The 23,660-nt window shown below is 39.8% G+C and overlaps 1 protein-coding gene across 1 annotated transcript in view; it reads right to left on the bottom strand.

Moving 5' to 3' along the window:
* RNF32 (ring finger protein 32) overlaps nucleotides 1–13,378 on the bottom strand; it is a 128,336-nt gene extending 114,958 nt beyond the window's left edge. The window contains 1 exon segment of the mRNA XM_086614842.1: nucleotides 13,259–13,378. Coding sequence (XP_086470968.1) covers nucleotides 13,259–13,378 — 120 coding nt within the window.
* Between the last annotated feature and the right edge of the window lie 10,282 nt (nucleotides 13,379–23,660).

Raw genomic sequence — 23,660 nt, 5'->3', positions numbered from 1 at the left:
GAGGAACCTAAAGTGCTCCTGATGCGTGGTTTTCAACTGTCTAAAGTTATGGAAGATGCTTGCCCCTCATTCATTTCAAGCTAACAATCCACTCTGTCTTGCAGGAGTTGTTCAGGAGGTGGTAACGATGAACAGAGCAGAAACAAGCAGCTGAAGGGTTAGTAACAGCTTAAGCTGTAACCACTGTTTCTTCACTGAAGGTCTGGCCACAGTCAAGGTACATCTTACATCTTATAACCAATAACTGAAGCGAGCTAAGGGAGTATAAATACTTACTATGCATATATTATCTGAAGAGCCAAGATTTAACAGCCACAGGACACAAAAACTGCAGTCCTTTAAGGACTGGCTGCAGGCGGGGAAACCACCACACACTCACCAGTGGGCTGGATAAACATTTGCTATTAATTTCCTCTTATTGCAGACGCAGTTTCATCCTAACAGCTGAAGTTTTATGAAGGATCAGATTTTGTTTCCTTGTAAAGAGAATTACAGAAATGCTTAAAAGCCAAAACAAATCTGAGTACTGAAGGGTGATGACATCTAACAGGTTTGCAAAAAACCACCACTGCTAGGCTCAGGCACTAATGGTCTGAATATAGGAATGGACTTACAATTGATAGCGCATGAAATATAATTAAATATTCTTGGAGGTTAGGGCAGGTGCTATGCAATCATTCATTCTTTTACCAGCTGTCAATGGTTGTTTGTAAGTGAGGTCAACAAGATGTTTACTGTATGGTTGAATGCTTTATTTGAAGTAGAGATGTATGATCTTTGAATGAAGATATTAATGATGTGACAAAAAATCCTGAAAAAATACTGCTTTCAATGGGAGCTGCAGTTAAAGTCATGTACTAACAAGCCAAATGCCAAAAGTAGCTGCAAGGAACGTAATAATATAGATACTTGCTGCAAAAATAGAAAACAGGAAAAGCAATAAATCTGTTAATCTATTCAGCTTTTTAAATCTAGATTTGGATGTGAAGTTATAATTCTAATTATCATAGCTACTGATTTCCTTAATAAAATCAAAACTTTCTTTCTGGAGTTTTACACATTCTTCCTAGTCACGGATGATATTAACTTAGAATCAGAAGCTAATTCCTTTTAACTTAAATCCCACTGCTCAAGTGTCCTGTGTGACAATACAGGGAAGAGCAGTAAAGGTAAACTTTTTACTGCAATTGTTTGTTGAGGGTTAGATTCAAATAATTTCTATTTTTTTTTGTAGCATAATTCATACTGATAGTTCTAATGATACATTTCAGTGACTTTTAAATGTTAAATTCTTTAAATAATACGCATAGACAAATGAAACCCCGAACACCAGTCTTCATCAAAAGTGTATTAGTTAATCTGCGAAGCCAAGCCATGAAAGCTGAGGAATAGCAGAACTAAGGTTACCTTTGCAATCTTAATTTGGTTACTTTGGGCACAATGAGTGGGCCGTAATTCTTAATTACAGATCTACGTTGGTCCCTCTGCTGCTTCCCTTCCTATTTCAGTGCACAGACTGGCCCACGTTCCCTTAATGAGTAAGTAGTATTTCATTTTCTTTTCGCTATTCATTGTGTGACCTCAAGTCTTCTCTTGCTCTCTCCTGCCAGTTCCAGTTCTGAACTCAGCATTATTACTTTTTTTCTCCAGGCTTTGCTACAGCTTTCAGCTCTCTTCTGTTTGAGAGTTTTACAAAAAATAATGTATTTATTTTCACAGCAGCCCAACAGATGGGATTTGGCATTAACCTGGCTCCACAGGTGAGACAGGCCAGAAACGTTTGCTGAATTTGAGAGCCCAGTTTCTGCTATTGGAGTTTGACTTTGCACAGCACAGAGCTATATTTTATGTGATAGCTGACTGTCAGTGCTCAGCACTTCTGCATCTTGGAGACTCCACAACATTTAGTCAGGGATCCAGAAAATGAAGATGTACAATTTATAACTGTGAGAGAAAGAGCTGGTTTAAATTGCTTGCCTAGCTTTGCATAGAAGCTGAACAGCAGAAATACAACCAGCTCTCAAGGACAATGATGAAACCGTTGTCCCTCTTCTGGTAAGCCCTTGGAGCAGATTTAGTGAGAGAGGCTGTGAGCTGTATCCACCTTCCCCGGTGCAATACCCACACTCCAGGTCATACCTGGGGAATGGCCATGCCACAGTGTTTCTCTTATTACTGTGCCTCAATCCTCTTTTTTTTTTTTTTGACTGTTACAAGACATATAGCTTTTGAAGTCCATATCCTATGGGCAGCAGTCTCCCTTTGTTATATCCTCTGATCTACCATCAGTGCCGTCCATTTTGTGCCCTGCAGGATGGACAAGTATATGATCATGCTATTAAAGATAATGCTTATGCAAAAAGGGATTGAATCAAGGTTGGAGAGGCAATTTGATTCTGGCACTTCCTCACATCTGATTGCAACAGCAAGATTCTTTGAACACAGTTTGAGTTGTATAATTTCCCATATTTAAAAAAAAAAAAGAAGAAAAAGTAGTCTGCCAAAATAGGCATTTCATCATGCAGGATCACAGCTACTCCCAGGAGAGCCTGTGTGGCTGGAGTCTGTGTTGGCCACTCAAAGCTCAGTTACTTCAGTTAGTAGAGTAGCAACATTAATAATCGCTAGTTACCAACGTCCTACTGGAAACACTAAGAGGCTTCCTTCCTATGAGAGGCTGCACAAGTTGTTAGTGGATCTTGCAGGTATTTCAGGGCAGCAGGGGATGGAAAAAGCTCTAAAACTGTGTTTTCTGCTCCGAGTTCAGGAGGGGAGTTTGATGTTGTCCTATTTTTCTAGAGGAAACCACTTTTACTGTGCCTATCCAAACGGTACTAGGACAAGAATACTTAACTAATAATCTCTTTGCCCAGTCACATCTAGTTTCCTTCGGGTTTCTCTACTGCTGTGGAAATACCAGCCTTCTTGCTCTGTCATCTTTGGTCCTCCCTCAGATCTTCATAGTTTTAATAGTCTTCCCCAGCCATGATTCAAGGTCCTCTTTCTCATCGGCTCCCCACACTGTGTTTCCTCCCACCCAACTGGCATAAAGCCATCAGGCTGCCCTTAGGTTTCCAGCCTGTTCCTCAGTTTAGTTTTCTTCACTGGCCTCTATCTTCTCCCTGTTCCTCCTCCACTTCCAGCTCAGAGACCTATTTGCATGATCTCCACCCTGGAGGCTGAAAGCATGGGTAACTGTCCTCTTGCATCTTGAGTACTCCAGAATGACTGGAAATAGCTTGTAGTTACTCAGAGCAGCAACACAGTGTCAGATCTCTTTAGCTCCAACCTGAAACACTGGTGTTGTGGATGTACCTTCAGGGAATGACTGAGGTCTCAGAAGTGTCCACTGTTCAGGCGTGACCTGTGGTTTTCTAATGGTTGCAATAGTTCCTTGACTTAGATTTGTACAGAAATTATAAAGGTTGTGTTTCAAGAACAAGCCATATCTTCATGCCAAAATTCAACTATGTTTTCCAAAGCATACAGGTAATAAAGTTCTGAAAAAATAAAGAGTTACCACAGGGTTTTAACATGGACAAGACAGGTATTTTTCTATGGTCTTGTTCTTGGAAATATCTGAACTTTTTTGGCAGAAGTTTTCCAAAGAAGATTTTTCAAGTGCACACAGATGTCTCACATGTCAGAATTCAGCCCAGTCATCTGAAGTTTTGCCACACTAGGAGTCTAAATCAAGTAATCTCAATAATTGTTGGTGCTACTAGCAATGCCTATGAGACTCATGTACATTGTGCCTAATTTACCTTCACATTTATCCAGTTTTAAGATTTTAAGAGGCTTTTTAAACTGAATTATTTCGAAAATCTGAGCCCTTGCTCACTTATAGTCCTGAATACATGGTGGTCTTAGAAGCCTTTAAAACATGACTCCAAAAGATAGGTTCTATATGAGAAATTAGCTTAACATGAGAACCTTGGAAAATCCTAAATAGTGTCTCTGAAATGATGAGTATCTGATCTATCTCTCCATAGATGAAAAAAATCTGCTAATGACTTTGACCTTCTGCTGACGGCTTTTTCTGTTGACTTGAGTATTGTGGGAGTGGCAGCATAGTTAAAGCTGGAAATTCCCACCCATTTTTCCACTGTCTCTCCCAGCAGACCAACAGATGTTCCTCATTAACTTTTAGCAGATAGATTTCTTGTTGATAATTCAGGTTATTTTTTTATTGCACGGAGGAGACTGGGAAATGCCTTGCTATAAAGCATAGCTTTTAAAATACATCTCCATATCACAGGATTTTCCATAGTATTTCTGAAAGAATACTGTGATTCCAAAGCACAAAGAGAAGTCTTGTTGGTTGCGTCTTCACAAGTGTATTGAAGTTCTAAAATTAACCGTAGAATATTAAATAGTTTCTTGGCCAAAGAACCAAATCTCCATGTGTCTGAATCTCTCCTTGGTTTTATTAACTATAAGAGGCTCTGCAATCTCCCTTGAAAATTATTTGAAATTTTCATGCGCGTCTGTAGTCATATCAGGAGGGTGTTACCACTGGAGACTTCTTTTTGCTTGAAACAGGTCTTTCCCAGAGTCTTCTTGATGTGTCTCTGATCCCTGTTGGGACTTGGAAATTTTTGGCAATTTTCTTGCCAATGAAAATGTTTCTTAATTAAAAATAGATATTTGAAATAAATAACTAAAAATGTTTTATCCCAAAATATTTCATAAAAAGGCACACATTTTGGTAATAAAATTTAGTGTGTTCTGTCTCCATTAATGGTGGGTTACAATGAATAACCTCCCTGTAAATGAAAGGCTGCTGTCACACTTATTGCATCTATTTAGCTTGTGTGTTTTTCAAGTCATCTGTCTCATCTCTTACATGTAAAGAATCCTGATGGTACTGGGGCTTCTGTGTATTATGGAGACACATAAACTATTAATACTAATGCTTTAGTTTCCTGCAAGAACTGTATATTTTCACAGTACCATCAGAGATGCCATCAGCTCTTGGCAGTTTAAATTACATTCAGGGTAACAGAGTCAGTGCTTTGGCCAATTAATAAAATTACACTATTGACAAATGGCCAAAGAAGCTGTAATGTTTGATGCCTAATTGCTATCCAAACCACTGTAAATGAGAAATTATAGTGAATTCCCTATTAAAATATAAAACTGTGCATGCACGAGGACACATTGCTACAAGTGCTCAGTGTTAGGGATGTTGAAGACATGACTGATCTCCTGCAAGTATATGATCGTTAGTGCATATGCAAAATGAATGTTATAGGTGAGTTGAAGCCCATCTGAAACCAAATGTGCACGTTCCTCAGCTAGACAAGGGGCATGTCACTGGCCAGTCCAGCATTTAAGCAAAATGGCACTCACATCTAGCACACGAGCTGGATTTCTCATCACTGCGTAGAAGCATCCTGTAGCCAAGAAGAGAAGAAGAAGAAGAGTTGTCTCAGCAAAAACTTCATGAATACTCCCTCAGATCAGCCTTGTCCTTACCATACCACATTCTCCTGCTTTGGGTATGTCTCTTTAGGTTAGATACTCTCTGTGCCCAGAAGTGCCAACTGAAGGCTTGTCTGGTGCCTAACATAGGTGACCATACTCACCCCTGGTCCCAAGGCAATTGTGTAGCAGGAATAACAAGCTGTAGCTAGCACAGTTAATAGGTCTATTCCTATTCTTTGATCTTAGTGGAACGAGGCTCAAGTCTACCGGCATATGACTACTCCATGTCATCTGCTAGACAATGAAAAACCTTCATGAAGAAGCTCAAATCCACTCCTTTCCCCAGTTTTCTCACCCCACAATAGCTCCCTGCCTTCTGAAACCTGTGAGAAAGCAATCTGCTGAAAGGCAAGTGTCTGTGGAGATGCAGGATCGTTTAGCGCTGGTTACCACCTCGGGCGTTCTGGAAAGGCTCTGCTGCACGAGGTGCATTTCAGAGATCTGAATATGTGCTAAATGAGTCCTGCATCTCTGCCTCGTAGCTCTGGGAATGCTAGGCAGGTAATTAAGAAATCACACGGCACAGGTGTGCCAGGTGAAGTTTGGTAGCTCGCTTTTGATCTAAATTGAGATGCTCTGGGGATTTAACTTCTTAAACAAGAAGGGCATAAATAAATAATCAGGATTTTCTTTTTTTTTTTTTTTAAGGTTGGAACATGCAGGCTATAAAATTTTGTCTTGGATGTACACAAGTAGGCAATGCTAGAAGATTGTTTAAGGCTAGGGCTTTGTTTTAAATGGGGGTGTTGTTTTCATTAACTTGTGTCTGATTAGTTTTTTCACTGGGAATTTCCCCACTGAGATAAACAGGAACAGTGTTTGGTTTTTGGGAACTAACTCAGGAATAAGTTATGAAAGTGCCTTTAAAAATAGACCTTGAAAAACCAACAAACCAAACCAAAACTCAAGTATTAATTATAACACAGGAGTCACTCAGAGCATATCTTTTCGATATTAATAATTGAAAATGAGACGGCTTTAAAGTCTGTAATGAGTCCTTCAGCATACCGCACTCTAGTTAGAGCATTACTTCATAGCTGGAAGCCAAGAAACAGGCTGACAATCAATTCTTAAATTATTCTAAGCCCACACAATAGCCTCTTGCCACAAAGTTTCGGCATAGTGCCTATTCTGCTACCATGTGGGTGGGTTGAGATTGGGATAAACAAGAACACAACTGCCCACTTTTGATTTTTCATTTTTGCTTAAGTTCAGTCTTGCACCCCTAGTTTCTGTAGATTTGAAATGTTTCAATACTTCTATTTTCTTACAGAACTCCCTGATAAACCTGAGACCAAAAGTCATGTGAAAAGGGATCTTCTTGCATTTCAGAGTTTGAATAAGAAAAGGAAGCACAGGAAATAAGACTATCGCTCTGAAAAGTTTAGCCTGGCTCTTTGATACGAAAGCTTTCATATATTTTCCCCAAACAAATTGGGTGGCTATCTCTGATCTATCAGAGCGCCCTTAAATTACTTCTTTTGATACCTTGGGGAAGAAAGATAGTGCAGGTGATGTCATAGGGCTCCTTCCAGCCGCGCTGTATGATGTCGGCTCCTCTCCTTTGGAAAGCTAAATGCAAGAGAGGTCATACGCAGCGTGGTCTGAGGAAGGGTGCTGGTACAAAGCAATAGTAGAAACAGGAATGACAGTCTTGCAACACCACAAATATGCTGTTGTCAATTTTCAAATATTAATTTTATGCTTGCTTTTAAGAAAAGTAAAAGACGAATTCACATTATGGATTGAAACCTCTCTTCAGAGGTTCAGAGATTATGGCAGTGATTTACAGCCTGCAGTAGAGTATTATGGGAAAGCTGAGATTGCAGGGTACCTGTGTAGTAAATGGTTTTAGAGAAATTCTGAAGTCTGATGGAAATAGGAATGGATGGAGGAGTTGGTCTGGAACTCTGAAATCTCGAGCTGAGTATAGATAGTAATTTTGCAAAGCCTGGATTCTGGTTTGGGTCAGATGAAGAGAAAAGCTGAAGCAACAGAGACTTGCTCCAGAACCATTCTTATTTGTTGTGAGGTTTGGACCTCTGCTTTAAAACATTTCCAGCAAGAATAAAACATGAAGTTAAGTTCTTCGCCGTGTAGTGTTTTGAGGGGAAAATCCATTCCCATACAATATTGTTTTACAGTTAGTTGATCTGTTTTCTGCTGAAATGTTCTCTACTGCCACCCGTTAGGTTCATCATAAGAACAAGGTTGTTCTGTCACTCTTAGGAAGTCTGGAGCATTAACAGAAGTTTCTTCCATCTCACTCATTCCATCACTTCCTCTCTTCTCATTTTTTTGGTCTAAAATATGGAGATCAAAACCCAAGTATTTTTATTTAAAAGCACTTCAAAACATTACCTCCTTCTGAAAGTTAAAAAAGGATTTCCGCCCCTAATTATTCTGTAAAGAGGAACTCTTTTTTCTCTACGAACTGTAGCACAGCAAAATTCTGCCCCTTCATATCATCCTTTCTTTCAGTCTGCAGAGTACAGAATTTACCTTTCTTCCTTTTTCAGTACTCACCAGTATTTCCCACATTCTTTTCCCCCCAGTTACGTGATGAGTAAATGAAAATGAAAGGGAAGCTTATTTTCAGCTAAACACCTCCAGTTTAGATTTCTCCTCAGCTGGTGTTTGTCCCCTTCTCCAAGCTGCTGGATTTCTCACGAAAACAAAGATGTTCTGGTGTTTTGACTTTGAGGAGATCTGGAATGTTAATGATAATGCAGGAGAAATGGGGAAATCTGGACTGTGAGTAAACTTAGCCTGTACCTCACTGCTGTCCCAGGCATGAGTTGCTCCCGCAGTGTTTCAGGGGATTGCACACTCGTCACACCACCAATCTCATCGGAAACGAGTAGAGAGCATTGAGGTGGTTCCCAGCGATGAAGACAACACTTGTGTCCTCCCAGAGCTGAACGACTGCTTTGTTTTAAGCAGACTTCAATAAAAAATTATTCTCCTATCTCAGTAACGATAAAAGAATCTGGTGAAACCCCTTAGAGAGCCTCCGTAAAAATGAGTTGGGCACACTGGATTTCAATCTGACACATTCTGGAGTGTTGTAAGCACATTTGGACAGATGGTGCTGATCACTCCACCTTGGCTCTTCCCACAATCCAAGCTGTTGGGGTGCAAGGTAGCTTGGGATGGAAGCTGCAGGGAGGAGCTTGGCTCTGGCTAATAAAGGCTCTCAAGTTGTGCAAGTGCAGACCCAGTGATGGGATACAAGGCTCCTAAGTAAGCTGCTGCTGGGACATATTGACACAAAAGATGGCTCCCACCAGACGACGTGTGGCTCCTTATTGCCTCCTCCTTGCATGAGGTCTCGTGTTAAGCCTGGTTGAATGTCTTCCTCTTCAAGGAAAATTTAAAGCAGCCACGCAAATGTGCCTAAGTGACATGTGTTGCAGTTGGCTCACTCAAAAAAACAGGCAACCAGAGAGTTTAGCCTTATAGTCCCTTTTTGGGAGAAATGCAGAGGACAGGCAGAGCCTGTCCCATTGGTAGCATGCACAGGTTTCCAAGAGTCTGTTAATCAGGGCCATAGATGACAGGCTCCCAGAAATGACACGATCAAAGCCAATCACTACTTTCACCATGTAGCCCAGAGTGTGGAGGCACTTATCTTCGGGTCAGACTCATGCCAAGGCTCACCCTGTCATGTGGATCTGTTGCTGCAGTGGCAGCATGTTAATTGCCAGGGAGATTCCATTTCCTGTCCTGCTTAAACAGTGAGGGCCCAAGCCCTGCTGAATGCAGTTGGAGGTAATTATCCCCCCATTTTACAGATAACTAATTGACTCTCAAAGAGCTTGTTGTGACTTCATACCTCCATTGCAGCCCTACTCCAAGGCAGTATTTCCCCAAATCAAAATGGCATTTCAAGGGTTGCATAGGCTGGACTCAAGTTTAGAACTTGTTTAGGTGTCATAGTTATATGAAATAAAGAGACTGAAACTAAGAGCTATGGCTCCTTAACGTTTGCATGCATATATGCATGATACTGGGTTAGCAAGCATGTTTGTAAAAATATTTGTGCAGTGTGAAACATTAAAGAAAACTATATAATTGTTTTAAAAAATGCAAACAATTGATCTTTTGATGTTTTCATGCATAGCTGAGTTTTTACTTTTAAGTAGGTACTACTATCACTAGTGTGCTACTTTTATTTATTACCTGGGCAAATTTGCCATTTGATAAAACAAAAAACAAATAAACAAAAATACCAAACAAAAAACACAAGTATGTTGCTGACTTATAGCCAGATCTCCTCAGATAAAAGGCTTATTTTCTTCTGTTTTGAAAATGAAATCTTAATCTAATTAGATCTTGGAGGAAAATAGTTGTGATATGTTTTCTGTAGGTAAAAGGACTTGCTTAACGTGCTTTGTTTATGTTACTGATTTTACAGTAAGTAACAAAATTTATTAGGGGTATTATCCATTTATAGAATCTGTTTGACAATGGCTTTTTAATGAAGTATAAGCTTCACTGGACACAGGTTAATAAAATACAGTATTACAACAACACAGGGTTTGTCAATAGGTCTCTGAAACACGGAAACATAAATTGATCTCAGTCCAGCTATATATGGCTATTGATTTTGGTTGCAGACCAAGAATTGTGTCTTGTATTTGTTTATACGCTGTAATTTTCCTGCTCCCTCCATCAAAACACTTCTTTTTCCCACCACTTTCTGGGGTATGTGAGCATGCTTGGAGCTGTACCCAAGACCACCCTTTTCCTGTAGACTCCTGCTTCTAGTGTCCAAAGATCAACAGCCTGGCAGCTCAGCACTATAAAAGAACTAATACACAAGGCAGGGAATTACACCCAGAAAGAGATGGAAAGCAGGTGAAGGCTCCTAAGGGCCAAAACAGAGTAGACCTTGATTAATCCAGATGGAAGGAGCCAAGGGCACAAATGGCAGCGGTAAGGGTCTGCAACCCGTATGACAGGTCACAGCTTCTTGGCCATTAGTGTATTGGATAGAAAGAGAACGCAAGGCTCACCATGCTTGTTTGGACATCCAGACGTTGCTGAGACTTCCATATGATTCCAACTTGACAAACTCGGACCGACAAAAGATGGATGGTTGGTATGTGCCATTTGATTTGACTATTTCCTTGCCTGTCAACCAAATCTTTATACAGACACTGAAGAGGGGAACGTTGTTGATGCGTGGCAGTCTCTTTGAATACTGAACCAGACACCAAAGAGAGAAATAGCTCTTCTAAGCCTACTACACCAAAAGCTGCAGATATTCCAATATCCACTATTGTCTTTGGTTTGTTTGCTGAGGAGAATCTTGCGTAGACCATAAATGTCAGCACATACCATCTCCTTGATGTTTTAGATCACCTCTAGACATATTTACAGGCAGTCTCAAACATTTTGGAGCACAAATCATTCTATTAGGGTATTGTTTATTGGATCCCTCTTGTAATTCTTATATAACCTATAATAAACTAGTGGTATAGATTGTCTGCTGAAAGAATAGAAAGTGACAATCGACAATATCATATCCTGCAGCAGAATACTCCTACCTAGTACGCCGATCTTTCCACGAGGGGATAGGGAATGTGGCAAGGAGTTTTCTGCAGCTGTTAGGAGGAGTGCTATATCTTATAGAGAACTAGTAGATATATACAAAAAAAATGTCAGCCGCTGGGCGTTTGTTAGATTAATGTCCTCTCCTCAACATGAATGCATAGAAGGTAGACCATGTGATTATGCAGGTATGGTAATTATCCTTCAAAGAGTTGGAAGGCTTTGACGTAACCTCTGTGTCCCAAATGTGCTGGTTCCAGCACTCGCTAGAGGGAAGAATAAGGACTTGAATCTGCAAGCCTTTCCCATGTGACAATCTGGTATTGTGCCTTATAAAATCTGGCGAAATTGTAAATGATGGTAACCTTTATAATAACTAAATGACTTAGCAGAGTTTGTTTTTTTTTTTTTTCTGATAAATAAATTCTCTGATGTGCTGTTCTAACATGCAGAGACATGCACGAACTATTGTAACTACTCCAATTTATAGCTGCTTTGGAACAGGCCACAACAAGCTAGCATCACCTTTTAAGTATTTTAAAATTATTTTTTTACATGTCTTTAAAACATGTTGCATATTAATTATTATTCTTAAGCAGTGTGTCTGCAGTGCAGTGACACTTGACTGGAAATGTGAGAGTTGAATTGGCCTCACATAAGCTCATCAGTGGAGGGGAGCCCATATTCATGGATCTCCATTCCAGAGATCTCAGACAAAGATAACAGACATCCAGCATCCAATAATACTGCAATTCTTCCAATTATTTTGGTTTGACCAGATAGCCAGTCTGCTTTTGCTACCCCATCACTGTGTTAACTTTTATCATTTTTGCATTGTTTTAAGCTGAAGTAGCTGTTCTTGCCAAGAAAGCGATCAACTGAATCACTAGAGATGATTAGGGAATACAAGATTTTTGTCTGAATCCTTACATCCATCACGGAAGATAAGTTCATGGACGACTAGTTCACGCTTGGGTCTTTTGGGAGAGAATTCTCGATGTATCAAGTTACAAAGGTCTTCAAACGTTTTACTATACAGGGAGCTGAGTTAGGTCTGAGGCTGTCAGACCATGTCCCAGCAATGCCGTAGGAGTGTGGGGCTCCAGCCCTTTCTCTGACCTGCTCTCCTGCTCCTGGCTGGACCCCTTGGATAACCCCTGGCTTGGTGTGTTGGGGGCTGCCAACGGACCCCGTTATCAACCCCTGGCTCTGCCCACCACATCAGCCCTAATGGGATGACACCATTGAGCAGGGATGGGACTGCGCTGAGTTCTGCTCAGCTCCCCAGCCCTGACAGTGCAGAAGCATCCAGATTTCTTGGTATTTTCCATGAAGTGTCGTTCCCTCCTTCTAGAAAAAATAGCGTGCACAGTGCGGAAGTGCAGTCAGTGACATTAGACTTGTTTTCCAAGCTTTGCAGGTACACAAAGCTTCTCTCCCAAACACAGTTATCTTTCCCCCAACCCCTCCCAGGCCTGTGCCTCCTTTGTGTATTTCTAGGTCTAGCTTGTATTACTAGTCACTCTGAGGCTCATCAGGGTTTTTTTTTGTGTGATTCAAGCGGAGTTTTGCCAAGAAGAAATGTTAATTTTAGTTTCTAATCATCAATAAAAACAGGTGTGGCAGGACACCTATAAATCAGTCGATCTGGGTTCTTATCCAATAAGAATATGCTTTTTACTATGAGGTTGTACCAAACCCAGACATCTTTTTTTTTTTTTTTCTCTATTCAGAAATCCTTCCCAGCTGCCAGCAGACAAAGTCCAATCCCTTTGTACAGCAGAGGTACTGTGAACTAATGTTAGTATCAAACCGCATTGTATATATCCGAGGAGAAAAACATTAAATTTTCAAGATCAATGAAGATCATCTACTTTCATGATGCATTGTTCTCGCTAACAGTGATGTACGGGAAGCACCTGAGAGTCAATCTGGAAACTTTGTTAGCCGGGACACAGCAATATCTCTTGGTTGTTGCTGCGTGGTCTGGCAGCTGTTGCTTCTAATCTGGTTATCAGGGCCTGCAGGTGTATCCATATTTACACAACTGGCTTCTAAGGACCTACATTTATCAAGTCATGATTTATACTCCACAGATTGCTTGTGTTTTTTTTATTTTTTTTAATTGAGCATTGAGGATAAGACAGAAGAAGGGAAGCCTGGTCTTATTTTCATGTATGTTCAAGATTTATTAAATTCCCCTGCATCAGTTTACCTTCTTAGATGTTTCCTTGTCTTTGCTGAGATGAGGCACTGTGGAGAGTTGTCGGCAGCAAGGTTTAGTGCCACGCAGAGCTGTACGATCCATCGGAGTGTAGTGCTCCGTCGGGTCCATGCCGCGTGTTACTGCTGGATGCTGAGAGAAAGGATTTTTTATTTGGGTGCTATAGCCTATGAATATGGATCTTCTGCGTTCATGACCTGATATGGTACCTCTTCCTGGCATTGCACTGAGCCAGGAGCTGGTACAGGAATGGCTGGCTGCTGCCAGAATAGACATGCCTGCTGCAGTCCCATAAGGTTGCATCCAGATAGGTGAACTTTCTGGCTTTCATTTCATGCTTTTCTCCTCTAGATCATAGGGAAGGCAAGGGTGGGTCTGGTAGACAGTGCCCTGAGCAATGGTTTGTTTGAGGAGTCTGCAGGGTATACAAATGAATGCTCACCTCTTGTATTATACTGGGATAAGACATAGTTACTGTGTGCCATTTCAAACACCTGTAAGTTTTCAGCAGGAAAGTTACTCTCAAGACTGTATTTTGGGGTTACCAGGTGTAGTTCCGTATCTGTCAGCCCCATTAATAATGAATTCATTCTTCTCCTGCCTCTGAAGGCATTTTACTTCAGCCCTAAGGTCAGAGGTTCTGGCAAAACTTCCACCAACTTCATTAGGTACCCTCCTGCTCCACAAATCACTTGAGCTAATGACTGGATTTCTGGGAGAAATGATGCTTCTTGGAATGACAGAGCAGTTCTATGAAATAGTTACATGTGTAATGTGAAATTATTGTCCAAAGATACTGTCTTTTTGCTGCTGATTTTTTTTAAGATGATTTTTTTGTTCTTGATGATAATCCCAATTGCCCTTTGATGTGACCAAAAGTTTCTCGGCAGCTAGCTGTCTTTCATGTAAGGAAGATAATATTTTTATTCATCTTATTTCAAGTGACGTACAGATATTTTGATGGGATTGTATATTTGCAGTCATGATTTGCAGAGGAACAAGGCTGAAATTTTAGTACTCACTATACCTCTGAAGGCTTCTCTTCTTCTTTCCCTTGTTGAATCTGTTGCTGAAGACTCTTTCATTTTGGCAATCAAGCAGATCATTAATGGTGACTCTTCCAAAAATAAATGTTCATAAAAATGAACTAACAGTAGCCAAGCACCATCAAGCAGAAATATTGCTCTGGATGCTAGAATCCATCCAAATTCATGACTCCGCTCTTCTTGGAATTTTGTTTAAATCAGAAATTCTGTCAGTAATTATCCACTTTCATAATCTTTCAATTTACACACCATTGCACTTTTTAGACGTAAAGAGAACTATCGATTATTTCAGCGGCGGAACAAAACCTTTTATGTTATCTTGCTTGTGGTTTCTGGTGAAGTTCCCAGGTCCAGCCCATTGGAGATCTCAGAACAACCTCTGGCTGCTTAGTGAGTTAGGGAAACATGTCCTTCCTGATCTCTTTGTCAAAAAGGCAGCTACCTGGAGCTTGATGCTCATAGAGCACAATCCTCTCTGTCAGGTGGGACGGCTCATACAAGTACCCTAGTTGCTACTTAGCCTTCCTCCTGATGATGGCCCTGATTAACCAGTTTCCTGCAGTGTGGAGATCAGAAATGGGGAAAGAGAGAGGACTGTTTAGCAGAGGAATTGTTCTCAGAATGTCCTGCCTTTCGAGGACCACATTGATTTCTGTGTTATAACTGGTAAAATAATGAGGTGGTGGATTTTGCAAGGCAGAAGGAGCCTTGCCGCCTTTCATTTTACAGTGCTGGGAGCATGTCACAGTATGACACTCCTTCAACATGGCACATCTGTAATAGACTGAGAGGTATTTCTGGGCAGGGAATGAGAAAAAATTCATTATGAGCTATTTGGGATATAATTTTGCCTAAAGCATTCCTCTGTGAGCCAGGGCTCTGTTCCAGGACAATGAGAGCAGGACAGTGACTGTCCCTTAGCAGAAACTTACGGTGAGTCAGAGGAGTAGAAAACACACTGGATTGTGTGTGGACAGCAAGGTCCTACATCTGGGTCATGGCAATCCCAGGCACAAATACAGACTGGGCGGAGAATGGATTGAGAGCAGCCCTGAGGAGAAGGACTTGGGAGTACTGGTGGACGAGAAGCTCAATATGAGCCGGCAATGTGCTCTTGCGGCCCAGAAGGCCAACCGCGTCCTGGGCTGCATCAAGAGGAGCGTGGCCAGCAGGTCGAGAGAGGTGATTCTCCCCCTCTACTCTGCCCTCGTGAGACCTCACTTGGAGTACTGTGTTCAGTTCTGGAGCCCCAACATAAGAAGGACATGGACCAGTTGGAGAGGGTCCAGAGGAGGGCCATGAAGATGATAAGAGGGCTGGAGCACCTTTCCTATAAGGACAGGCTGAAAGAGTTGGATCTGTTCAGCCTGGAGAAGAGGAGGCTCCGGGGTGACCTTATAGCGGTCTTCCAGTACCTCAAGGGGGCCTACAAGAAAGATGGGGAGAGGCTGTTCAGGAGGGCCAGTTGTGATAGGACAAGGGGTAATGGTTTTAAAATAGAGGGAGGTAGATTCAGATTGGATATTAGGAAAAATTTTTTACCATGAGAGTTGTAGAACACTGGAACAGGTTGCCCAGAAAGGTGGTGTATGCTCCATCCCTGGAGACGTTCAAGGCCAAGTTGGACGAGGCCCTGAGCAACCTGATCTAGTTGGAGATATCCCTGTTCCTTGCAGGGGGGTTGGACTAGATGACCTTTGAAGGTCCCTTCCAGCCCTAACCATTCTATGATTCTATGATTCTATGACAGTCTTAATTCTCCGTAAATCCCTGGGCTTAGAGAAAGGCTAGAGCCCGGCACCTCTGAAGGGATGACCTGGAAGACCTAGTGAGAACTGAAGGAACTGCAGCTGTTGGGAAGCTATCTTAACGGGAGCCTGGCTAAACACTGAGTTTTACAAACCTCTACTCCTGCCCATGTGTGCACAGCACATACTCCAAATTGTTTCAAAGCACTTTTTGCACTGACTCATAACCCACGTTGGAAAAACAAACAGGGACAGATCATTGCACTCATTTATGTGTGTGGACAGGCTGCTATTCCCTAGCACCATTGAAATGCCTGTAAAAAAATATAAATCAGGTACTGACAAATGTACACAAAGGAGGAGAAAAACTCAGGTAATATTTTATTGTAGTGTTGAGCCCCATTTCCGCAGCAGTTGCCTCTTTCAGCTGAAATGGGCCATTACTATATTACACTGCAAACTCTACAAAATTTCAAGGGAAAATAAAGGGACATTGTCATCGCATTGTCCTTCACTAACAAAAGTTACCTCCACTGTTTAAATAATATCCTTGGTCTTTGGCTCCATGCATTATTTAATAATCTTGGACACTTCTGTGACCTTTAAGCAATAGTAGACTGTGATTGCTTGACAAACAGGTCAATGTTTGTATAATAGTTGTGTCTTGAAGGTATAAAAATATTCATCAGAATGCTTTGACTGACTTCCCCCACCCTTCACTTCTTTGGCAGTTTTCCCGCAGCATTGCCCTCTGTTAAACATTATTCCACTTCAAGGGTATTTGCAGGACTAGGAAGCAGGTAGTATATTATGGTCCTTGAAAATACAGGGTGGAGGAGGTTATATGTCTCTGAGACACACACTCACACATGCACACACACACATGCCATGAGTAGCTGTTACTGGTGGTAGAAAGTAGGTGTTAGAAAAAACAGTAAAATGATTTGGTATCTTGTGTGTTAAGCATATTGGTGTAGCTATGTTGGATTTATTCCTGGTTAACATGAACCCTGTTTTAGGGGGATGATAAACTGGTATTTGCTGTTTGAAGGGCGTGCTTGAAAGCAAGGAACTGAGTTTGAACTTCTGGTTTTATTGTTAGCAGTGTTGGTTGCAGGGCCAGTTAAGCAAACATGTGGGCTCCTGCATGCTCCTTAGCAATACTTAAAGGGAAAGTTGTATTGACACGTTCTCTATTACTTAGGTTTGAATTAAAGTGATCATAAGTCAGAAGTGGTCTCAAACAAGACTATTGAAGAATGCAATAACTTTGTTCCATGGCATTTTATATAAAGGTGTCTGCAGTTTCACCATTGACTGCTTAATGTTAAATGCCTTGGTGATACCTATTTCACACTGAAAAGTGTGCCCCAGCAGAGCTGTGTAAGAATAATGAAATATCAGTTTCATTTTAACACCCCAGATTTTTTCCACTGCAGCGCAATCTACACACACGAACATAAATACAGAAATATGTGTTATTATTATATATACTCTTTTGAGGGGTGCAAACACAGAAAACAGCTTCAAAATTTTTACTGTCATTGTAAATATTCTGCCTATTTTTGCCTCTCTTACAGTGCACGGTTGTATTTGTCAACATACAGTTGTTGCACTGAAACATTTTACCATATCACCTGCTACCAAAATTCAAATCCTTCTTCTTAAAGAGAAATCATACATGAAGCATCAGCATTTATTCTTAAAAAAATTATTTAGTTGCAGCTGATAATTGTGCTTCAAATCCTACCTCCTTCTTGAAGAAGATAATTTTGTTAGCAGCTTTCAAGAAAAAAACTAGAAAATTTTGTTCTGGACCAGTCCATAAGTGTTATGTTGACCATAATTTTGTGTGGAATTGTCTATCAGACATCTTTATTTTAAGACCCATTTTGTGCCTGACTGGTGTGTATTAGAGTATATCTCAGGTCAAGGTCTGGTTTAACAATGAGGAAATCTTTCTAGCTTGGGGGGGTTACATATACACTTGGCATATTTGAACTACAGCATCTTTATCTGTTGGTGTTTTTTTCAAAGGCAGAAGCTCTCGACGCTTTCAACTCGAAGTGCGGTAGAAGGAGCTGTTGGCATTTTCGTGCCATCTTTGCATTGGATCACAAGGATAAATTCCTGCCCTCTGCTTGGCTCACACCATTATTAATGCTCTAACTGGGACACACTCTGATGTAGTTCTGACTCAGTAGTTCTCCATTAATTAATCAGTTATCCTCTATCTGAGAATACTGCCAGGTTACAACAGATACTGATAACTCCTAAGTATTTATTGCATTCAGTAAATACAGGCTTCAAAGAAGCTACCTGGCAGTGAGGTATAGCCTTTTTAATTATTTCCAATGTGAAAGCTGTGAAAAGGAACTCTAAGGGTTTTTTTTTTTTATAACTTTGTTTTTCCCTTAGAAAATGATCAGCTTTAAAGAAATGATATTTATTTTATTTTTAATTTTTGGAAAAAAAGTTTTCTCATACATTCTCCTAGGTTTATGCTTTGGCTGATAGCAGACAGGCATTTGCATGACAGTGAAGCACAGCCACCTCTTAGCTAGGGGAGTGTATGCAGAGAGCAAACACATAGTAGTACAGTTACTTTTGAGATGAAAGGACTTTAGGCAATGTTATAAATATTAGAACCGCAATGATACACTGCACTTCAGTGGCTACAAGGGTCCCTTAATGAAACCATTTAGCACTGGTTTAGGAACTAAGGTCTTTGGGAGTGAGGTCCTTGTTCAGAAACAGGATCCAGGTGCTGTAAAGTCCAATGAAAGACCAGCTGCAGATGGACACACGCTTAATGACCCTGGAGCAAATTGTGTCGTCATTCAGATAATGGTTAAACAATAATGGTCTACACTAATTAAGATCTGAAAAAAGTAAAAAAGGAAAAAGTAACTGACATAACTGCACTATTACAGTTAAAGTTTGGGAATACTAGCACAGGAAAATTAATTAATGTATTTACTCAATAGCAGTGACTTCAAGTTGCAAATTATATATACTTACAAAATATTCACAGTGTTCTAAATATTTATTGGAGAATCAGTCAGCTTGAGAGGAAGGATCTAAATGTGTTTGGTTTTCTTTGTCTTAATATTTAGAAAATAGCAATTTTTTCAAGACAGAATCCCAAAATATATAGACAATCTTATAAAACACAGAGTTTATGGTAAAAAAATATCTAAGTGTGGAAAGTCAGGTTTGACAGGGAAAAGAGTTGTTTGCAAACAGTTGGAAATGTCCTTTTGATGACTTTTAATGATAATCCACAGTCACTGAGATTATCTACATTTACAAGAAAATAAGGAAAATAAGATAAATAATAAAGTTAAAAAATCCTCTTAATAATTATTGGTGTGCTCATTGGATCAAAAATGAAACTTTATAATAGAGCGTTTGTCATTCTCTTCCTCTCCTCTGTGCTGGCCCCTCATGGTTTCGTTTGTTGATTTTCCTTATTTTTTTTTCCTTATTTTTTCCTATCTCCTCTTTTTTCTTTTTCTCCTTTTTTTTTTTTTTTTTGGCATCCACAAATGCAAACTCTTTTTATATCCTTCAGCAATATTGTAGCAAAATTTTCCTAAATTCAGCTTTAAATGATTTAACTTCTCCTTTAGTCCTTCTACTTCCTTCCTCTTCTGAATTACTTCAAATGTAATCTATGTTCACTTCACGATTCATTCATAACCTGTTACTGCCTACTTAGTACCGCTCTTCCCAACGAGTATACACATTCAGTTGTTGCCAAACATCAGTCTTGAGGGCCCTTCTTCAAATTCACAAGCATAAAGTTGATTTTCCTAAGATAAATTTAATTCTTGGGAGAAAATTCTTATCACCTCCTACAAAAAAATAAATTCAATGGTTATTTTAGCATCTCCACTTTTAAGATCTCTTTTTCTATGATGCTTGCAAAATAGAAGCTAGGGCATTTTCTGATTGACGTTTTCATTTTTTTTATGTACTCATCCTTATTTCTATGGAAATGATAAATTGTGTATAGAAGAAGGCAAAACAATCTTTTATATCAGTAGATGCAGACGTTACTGCAGTGGGATCCTGTATAATGTATCTTCGACATTACATTATCATTATCTTTCTTAGAGAAATTTAACTTGATCAAAATCTTAGTGAAGAGAAGTAAAATTTTCCCATCTCACGAAAGTAGTACTTCACCTAAAACAACTGCAAAAGATTTCCCATCTCTCTCCATCCTACAGTCATACCAGCATCTCATGAGCACTGTGTCACTCTCAAACTCCTATATTGGTGGAAAAGTGTATTTCATTACAAGGTGAATTTCACAAAGAATTAAATGGCATTTTTATCAACTGACTTTGAAACAGTGGGAGGATAACTGGGAGAGAATATGATGTCCTCCCTTCCAAGAAACTGAAGTCGTGACATGTCCTGAAATCCGCAAACCAGTTCTGCTCTGATGACATGCAGTGACCTTGGTGGGGAAACAGTGATTTGTCAAAAGGAACTGTTGATTCATCATTTTTAAAACCAGCCTTCATGATTCCAGGAGAATGGATGCTAGGTGAAATATCAATTATAGCTTTTATGAGTAATGTCTTTAATGTGAAAGCTATTGCTTTTTACATTGTGATTCATACTAACAAATGAATATAACTTAAGCAATTAGTATTTAGCATACAGGATTGCAGAGAACAGCTCAAAACCTACAACTCTCTGAATTGCTCAGTGGTGAAAAAGTAGAAAGGCAAGTAGATGAATTACACTGTATACTCTGCACCTTTAGCATCTGTTGAAATTGTTGGGAGCTGAAGACACATACAGCATCTCACAGATCAAGGTTTTGTCACCAACTGTTATTTGGTCCCTTTCCCATTATGAAAACGATGTACCTATAAGACCATCCTTAAACTTGTATATGATAAAACTTAGCGCTGCATCCCATCTGAATCTTGCTAAAAGTCCTATGTGTGAAGTCCCTTACAAGTCAAAACCAGAGTATAGCAGCATCTCTTTGTGTTGAGGGTGAAATAGCATACCAGCTGTATTTATTTCTTGCATGGCTCACGGAAAGACATGCTGCAGATATCTGCGATACTTGTCTTTGGCAGTGGAGGAGGCTATCCCCATGTGCCTTAAAGGATACTCTCTGTGCAGAGCTGGAAGGGGAAGAATTGTGGCTCTGACTCCTTTTTGCCCTGCTCTACAAGAGCAGTCAGCACTGCACATTAGTTACAAACATCTCATGAACCTGTTCTGGATTTCAACTATTGTAAATGAGGGAACGTTGAACAAATGACTTCTTCACGTACTGGAAAAAATTGCAAAAAGTAGGGATCTCAATTCTTTTTAAGCTACAAAAGAACTAATTGAAAACTTGTTACAAAGCAATAAATGTTTTGTATGTGATGTCTATACCTCAAGGCAATGAAACACTGGAGGCAGAGAATGACATTTTTCTGACCTATCTAATATAAGAAGATGATCACAAGAAATTGTAATTTAAAGTAAATGCATTTATTATTTTTTTCATATCTGTATTACTGTAAATTACTCTGTGTGAAGGAAAATCAATTGTTACTATGGCTATAGAGTGCTTTCTGATAACATTCTTACACACAGCTTTTTGGTAAGTGTTATTCTGAATTCAAACATCTTTGTAAGTATCTTATGTGGACTATCTTCTTACTTAGATATGATTCAAGTTATGCTTGTAAAATCTCCACTTAAAATGAATCTCCATGTGACAGGTTATTGGCTGGAGGCCTGTTTTTTATTATTGATTTAACTTAATGCCAATGTACACAGGTGTGTTGGCGGGTTGTTTAAGCTTCCAAGGCACCCACATTTGGCAGGACAATAAATTGTTGCATAATAAGATTATTTTCCCCCTTCAGTCTTGAATCTTTTCAAAAGTTGTATTTTAAAGCTTTGTAGGTATGTACGTGGGTGAGAGAAAAATGCCCAACAATGTTACCATGAGGCATGTTTCGATTTATTGTTTGAGGTGCTCAAGGAAACAGCAACATGCAGATAAGATATCTGCAAATATATATATTTGCCAGCTGAAAAGAAAAAACAAAACCTTTATATAAATTAGCTTGTTTCTTAGTTTGCATTTTCATGCTATATAAAATTCTACATTGCTGTCAGATAAAATTAGTTATTTTAGAAAGAAATACAGTACTGAAAATATCAGGTGTTCAATGTGCTTTAAATGCAGGCAGCAGATGTGATTTGCCCTTGCACACAGTAATATCTGCATCACAGACGTCCAACTGAGGCCTCGTTTGAATACTTTGAGCAAAATCCTAGCTCTGTTGAAGTTGACGGGAATTTTGCCATTAATTTCAGTCAGGCTTCGGTTTACTTCTCTGGTAATGAAATATGTGTCAAGGTGGTATCTGTGAGGAGCACACAGGATAATATGGAGAAAAGGAAGAATGCCACAGCAGGTCGCAGGTAGTGCAAGCTCTTGGGAGAGCAATGACCTTGGAGGAAAAGAAGGGGAAGCGTTGCTGTGGAAGTGCTTTGTGGTGGGAGGAGATTTCATGAAAGGATGTGGAAGACTGTTCCAAGTATAGCCGGTAGCATGACTGAACGTGTAAAATCAAGAGGTGTAGAAAACACTTCTACTTTCACAAGCCTGAATAAAAGAACGAAGAGTGAAGTGTTGTATCTAAACTTTGGAAGAATCTGAATTGAGGGAAAAGCTTTATGATGGCTCTTCTTTCATCCAGATGTTTCTCTTGGGCTTAGTTCAAAAGCAAGAAGTTGTTTAGCCTTCCAGATTTGTCCACTAATCTGTGTTTCAGGGGAAAGCACAAGGAAAAACCACAGCTGAGAGAGCCAGCTCAGGACAGGAGTGTAATGCTTCGCCTGAATGATTCAGAGCAGCTGCGTTGCACTTGAGTAGGCAATCCCTCTCCTGCGCCAAGGATTTTGTCATCCTGGCGCTTCATTTCATAAGAAATAAAATACTGTCAGCAAGTTAATATAATGGCAAAGTCCCAGTGATGGCTTTGGAAATACCATGGTTTATTAGTATTTTTCCACAGTGATCTCAAGGAGCCACCCTTCTCCACAGCCTGTGCTAGTTTAGTCAAAGTGTATTAGATACTACTGATAAATATACACTTGGGACCTCTAATATTTGCATTATTGCAGATATATATTATAGTGCTGAACCTATGCCAGTAACTTCTTGAGTGGGAAAAATCGTGACATAAGCTACAATCACTCCAAAGGAGCAGTTGCCATCTATCACGTTGTGCTCTGAGATGCCTTAGGTTAAAGTCATCGACATCATGGACAAGAAGTTCTCTGAGTCTGTAGTGTAAAGCAGATGATACACATTCACTAAAAATCCTTATGAAATATTTATCAAAAGCCCGTTGCTTTCTATGCCCACCAGAGACTATGTGAAAATTAAATAACTGTTGGGTTTTTCTTCTCTTTAGATGCCTGAAGACTTTATTCCAAACTGTGTGGTGATGGATTAAAACATACCAAATTAAATCTCATCAACATAGAGCTTTGTTTTAATTTAAAGGAGTACACAAACTGCTCTTAAATACCCTCCCTTTTTCTTTGCAAATTTTTATA

The sequence above is a fragment of the Tauraco erythrolophus genome, chromosome 7, assembly GCF_009769465.1.
Source record: "Tauraco erythrolophus isolate bTauEry1 chromosome 7, bTauEry1.pri, whole genome shotgun sequence".
NCBI lineage: Eukaryota > Metazoa > Chordata > Aves > Musophagiformes > Musophagidae > Tauraco > Tauraco erythrolophus.
This window is presented reverse-complemented; position numbering and strand designations above follow the sequence as displayed.